A 5561-nucleotide genomic window follows, 5' to 3' on the forward strand; every position below is an offset into this window, starting at 1 on the left:
CGTCAACACGTTCCTAACATACTGCTTTTTGAAAAATTCCCTCCCCTTCACGAATTGCAGAGAATTCGAGTGACTAGAAACTGTGTTCTCTTTTTCAAGTTCTGTTATTGATGATAAGTAGATTTGTTTGTTGCGCTAAAAACCGATACCGGGCACATGAAAAGCTGCACAAAGGGCGCCCACTAAAGGAAGAAGAAGAAGCTGGCGAATGAACGGAAGTAAAAGTAAAGAGCAAGGGCTACACAACGGAAAAGGAGCACGCTGTTGCATGGCTCAGATCATCTCTGCACGACATATTTGAATTCGACACAGGCTAATCTGAATGACTATTCAAATGGTCTTACTGGGAAGAGGCTAAATCTGACCTCTCAAATCATGCAGACACTATATCTCACATCCCAAATGATCTCGTCAGACAGAGGATAAATCTGACAGCCCAAATGATCTCTCCACAGCCAGGCACCAAGAATGATATCGGCGCTGCCTTTCTTGACGGTCGATGGCAGGGTGGAATACAGTCTCCACCACTGCTGCTTCTTCCTGCACTGCACTATGAAATATCTCCTCCTCCGTCCAGACTTTTACAGCCAAACCGGCAGCATATGCCGCCCCCAAAGCCGTCGTCTCAATGTCTGCAGGCCTCAGCACTGGTGACCCTAGCAGATCAGCCTACACCAAACATCCACCCACATGTAAGTACATAGGTCAGAAGGCCCTTAATGGAATCAGACATAACGATTGATGTGAACATTTTGCATTGACGATGGACAGGCTAGCTGCGTATTATGAATAGGGTGTCTACAAAACCACTCATGGTATAATAAGTACTCCAAATGTACAGACCACTCGTTCTTCTCAATGCAATATGTTTACAAGAGCATACAAATGTTCTCTTCTCTCACTATGAGCTTGTGTAATGTCCAAGAGAGCCTTGACATAGATCGCTACACTTGGGCTAATCCAAACTAAGAGAAGGGTAATATTGAAAATCCAGGCTAAACCAGTTGACTCAAACTCACACATGCATTCATGCACATACCACTTCATAGATGGAGCTCCAATAAAGTCATACCTGCAGTTGCATGAGGAGGTTGTTGACCGTAGCTCCTCCATCAACCCTCAGTAGAAAATCATCAGGTTCAGAGGAATTGTTTGCATCTGAATGCATGGCTTTAAGCACCTCCTTTGCCTGAAAGCACATGCTCTCCAAGACTGCACGAGCAATGTGACCCCTATTAGTAAACCGTGTAATCCCAACACAGACGCCACGTGCATCATCCCGCCACCAAGGGGCAAATAGCCCATTGAAAGCAGGAACAAAATACACACCCCCTGTGTTGGGTACAGTCTCAGCCAGTGCTTCAATCTCAGCTGCTGTTTTTATGATCCCTAAACTGTCTCTCAGCCACTGTACAGCAGCTCCTGCTATGGCTATGGAACCCTCTAAGGCATAATTTGTGGGTGCCCCAGGCCCCAACTTGTAAGCAATAGTGCTAAGCAGGCCATGATTAGACATAACTACTTCCTCACCAGTGTTTAGCAATATGAAACAGCCCGTGCCATATGTACTTTTTGCTTCCCCTTTCTTGCATTTCTGGCCTAGCATGGCAGCATGTTGGTCTCCCAAGCAGCCTGCAAGGGGCACACCTTGCAATGGCCAACCTTTGGCAATTGTACCCAGTACCTCTGAGTTGCTGACAATCCTAGGAAGTATTTCAGGTGGGATGTTGAGGACCTCCAAGCTTGGCTTATGCCACTCTAGGGTCTTCAAATCAAGCAGCAAAGTGCGTGCTGCATTTGAGCAATCTGTCACATGGAGACCATTATCAACACCTCCTGTCAAGTTCCATATAAGCCAAGTGTCAACAGTTCCAAACAAAGCATCCCCTTTCTCTAATGCTGACTTCACCTCTGCTACATTCTCTAGCAGCCAGAGCAGCTTTAGTGCACTGAAATAGGTGCTTACTGGAAGCCCTGAACTCTCTACAAAATGAGTTCTCCCTCCAGTCAACTCTGCCTCAAGTCGCCTGCACACACGTTATAACAAGAATAAGCATGAGGCGAATTCACCACAAGAGAATACTTCTAGCCACAATACAGTCAAGATCTGTTGAAAAAAAGCAAAGGGCAATTTTCCAGGTGTCCAGCAAGGACAGATCCGGCATCAAACAAGTATGAAATTTCACGGATAGTTGAGAGGATCTTTGTTAGACCTCCCAGGATTGCAATGATACGCACCCAGTTAGTAAAATAACAATACCTGCAAATTGCAGTGGTGCGAACATCCATCCAAACAATAGCATTATAAAGAGGTTTTCCTGTGCTCTTGCTCCAGATTATGCTCGTCTCTCGCTGGTTAGTGATGCCAACAGCCTTCAAACCTATATTGACCGGCTTTCCAGCTTCCTTAGCTTTGTCTACAGCCATCTGCATACACTCTCGCACAGTCTCCAAGATCTCCATTGGGTCATGCTCCACCCACCTGCAAATTGACATAGAAGAATAATCAACTTTTCAGCAAGTCTCTTCTGCGGATGGCTTCATCAACAGTGTATGAGATCACAGGATATCTTGAAACAGTGCAGAATGTAACATTTGCTTTGATATCCCACAGGGCATGACACAAATCCAGACTGTGGCATATGATGTCTACCCTGGCTAAGGCTCATTATTTTGTACCACACTTTGAACATGTGCCAATACTGCCTATCCCAGGCCAAGCAGGAGTCATTCATTCCAAATGGATTGTCCTCCCACGAAATCAAGCACAGCGTTACCAGCTGCTGCATCCAAAGAGCAACTTCAAGGCTATCTTCAAAACTCCAAAGAGCAACTATCAAGGCTATATTCAAGACTCCTTTGAGCTTGGAGGTCTTCCTCAAAATCAGCTGGAATTATTTTACTGCTGCTTTTTCTACTATAAGATGTCTCACCCTGCGGCATTGATCCATGTGTTACAACCTTTTCCTTATTGAAATAAGGATTGGACAAAATGTGTGCAAGTTGTGCGATTACGAGCATGTGCATGCTTGTCATCATTGAATATGTGAATTTCCCATTTTACCCCCCAGCAGTCTCAGTCAAAGAGAGACAGGCAGGCATACGCGCGCACACCCTCCCCCCCCCCCAAACACACAACCCCCTCCCCCCACACACAAACACAGAGAAAGAGACTGACCCTGCTTGAGGATAGATTTGAGTGAACTCCACTTGGTGGGAAGCTACGGCCTTGGAGCTGCGGTCGTATATGATGAAACGGGTGCTGGTGGTTCCTTGATCCAGAGCACCCACAAACACATCCTCGCCAGCCATTGCGATGCCTGCGCTTTCTCTCTCTCTCTCTCTCTCTGTGGAATAATGGCCTGTCTTGTGTATTGGGTGAGTGTGTTTACTGTGCAGGCGTCATCCCTAAATCTGTCGCAGCCGCTTTGTACAACGCTGAAATGTACGCCTCCTCGCGATCTCTGATGATGTCGTATGTAATATTTGGGGAGGGTAGGGGCGGGGAGAGAGAGATCTGTGAGGGAGAGAGAGAGAGAGAGAGAGAGAGAGAGAGAGAGATTTACGAAAAAAAAAGAGAGAGAGAAATTCGAGGCGGAGATTCAGCAGGTATATAATAAAAAGAACGAAGAGAAACTCTTTGGAAATTGGATTTTCCGGTAAAATTAAAAGAACGAAGAGAAGGTATTTGAAATTTGGATTTTCCGGTGAAAAGAGTCAACATGGCTTTTGTTGGGCATTGAACTTCCTTCCACATTCGTGACTCCGGGACCCGGGTATGCATTGAATTTATTGGCCACCTACCAAACCAACTTTTAACCCACAAAAGAGAGAGAGAGTCGGCATCACATGTTGCGATCCGCCTAACAAAAGAAGGTAGAGTTTGTGAACTTTCGCCCTACTGGGCCTTCCTATGGGATTTGCAACAAAGAATGTATTCAAACTTGCGTAAAGGCCCCTCTATATTATTGTCTACAAAAAGCTCCCACATTTCTCACTTGTACCATGTAGATGAGGGTATCGCGAGTTCTTTGTGGTGGCTGGTCACCCATTAGGAGAACAAAAACACACTTGAAGGCCAAAATCACACCATGGGGAAGCCATTTGGAGCACCATTCCAGGCCATAGGTGATGAGCAACACAAGATGACATATGCACATTCTATCATGCAATCTAGCAATTATGTGTTAATATATCATTGAAAAGTCTAGTGTTGATCAAGATAGACTCAAGTTACCCAAAGATGAGGGATATTCTAGTCACATAGAAAACCATCATCACAATAAGGAAATCCTCTATCGCCTATGCAATTCCTAAAACTCCTAGGATTAAAGTTTGCAAGTATAGCAAAAGCTAATGTCCATCAATCATCAGTACAAAAAGTATGAGGTTACCCCATCATTATTCTTAGAGGGATACTTAACTAGTCAACCAAAATGCATCATTCGATGAGCAACACTATCTAGTATCCTTTTAAGACTAATGAATTTTGTTGCTCATGGGAGTTCTCACTCTACTTCATAAGGGAAATGTCAAGAGGATCATCCTAATTCAACCATCTAACACACATCCCTGATTATCATTGTTAGGCATTGGTGTTACCCTTACTACCTTTAGTCTTATGTTTCATCTTACATAAATGTTTTGAAGGATCGTGTGATTAGGCACTTCGTTGGGTATTGTTGGCATGATGCATATACATGACTACTCTTCTTGACGAGCGATGTCATGGAAAACTATAATGGAACAAGGTTCTCATTGGATGTTCTTTGATTTTTGTGTCTCTCTTTTATTATGTGCAATTATTCTTTACCTCTCATCGTTCTATGTAGTGGCATAATGATGTCCTTGCTAATATGTTGTAATTCCTTAAACAAATATGTGGTTTGCATGTAGCAATTTTTCAATCTTCTAGTATTTCTTTGTTAGAATCAAGGTTGTAACACATTGGAGATCTTGCACATGATAACTTGCAACTTTGGTTTTAAATGTTCTACAAAAACATCAAAACATAGAGTAGCTCTATCACTCCTCTCATTTGCTCAAAAAAGCAAGCTTGATGATGAATCTTACTCAATGGCCTTAACAACCCTAGACAACAACAAATGTCTTTAACTTCTTCAAGATATGAGGCACTTAGGAAGCATCTATGCTTGCTCGATCTTAGTCTACACTATGATTATTAAGCAAAGGCAAGATCTTCCCTATCATATGAAGCTTGCATCCTTTAAACCCTAGGTATTGATAGGTTTGGACAATAGGGTAAATGGATTAAAATCTTAGTGATTCAAGGTTTCTCTTCATTTCAAATATCTCTAAGAATCACTTATAACCTTTCTTTTATCCATCCAAGCCAAGATTTGGCTAAATCCTTCACTCCTTGAGCTTCATTCTTCTATGTTAAAGCATGGACAACAATGATTACTAATTTTTCATCAAGAAGGGTTCAAGATAGAGGACTTTTACTTCTTTGAGGTTGGGAATCCTATCTATAGTAGGGGTACATGGAAATTTTGTAACATTGAAGGCATCTTGAAGCCCCTTTGACACATAGAGCATTC

General features: G+C 43.1%; 1 protein-coding gene across 2 annotated transcripts; it reads right to left on the reverse strand.

Moving 5' to 3' along the window:
- Nucleotides 1-211: 211 nt before the first annotated feature.
- On the reverse strand, nt 212-3526 carry NHO1 (Actin-like ATPase superfamily protein). Of its 2 annotated transcripts, none has more exons than XM_087661812.1 (4): nt 3179-3526; nt 2261-2482; nt 1073-2027; nt 212-669 (listed from the first exon to the last, which is right to left on the reverse strand). In XM_087661812.1, exons 1-4 carry the CDS (start codon nt 3310-3312, stop codon nt 412-414), a joined length of 1569 nt encoding a protein of 522 aa, XP_087517938.1. In that variant the 5' UTR covers nt 3313-3526; the 3' UTR covers nt 212-411. The 2 variants fall into 2 exon arrangements, with proteins under 2 accessions (XP_087517938.1, XP_087517939.1); XM_087661813.1 differs by lacking the exon at nt 3179-3526 and adding an exon at nt 2654-2840.
- Nucleotides 3527-5561: the final 2035 nt, after the last annotated feature.

The sequence above is a fragment of the Lygodium microphyllum genome, chromosome 21 (genome assembly GCF_053477565.2).
Source record: "Lygodium microphyllum isolate KBCC chromosome 21, Lygodium_microphyllum_v1.1.10, whole genome shotgun sequence".
In the NCBI taxonomy this organism is placed as follows: domain Eukaryota; kingdom Viridiplantae; phylum Streptophyta; class Polypodiopsida; order Schizaeales; family Lygodiaceae; genus Lygodium; species Lygodium microphyllum.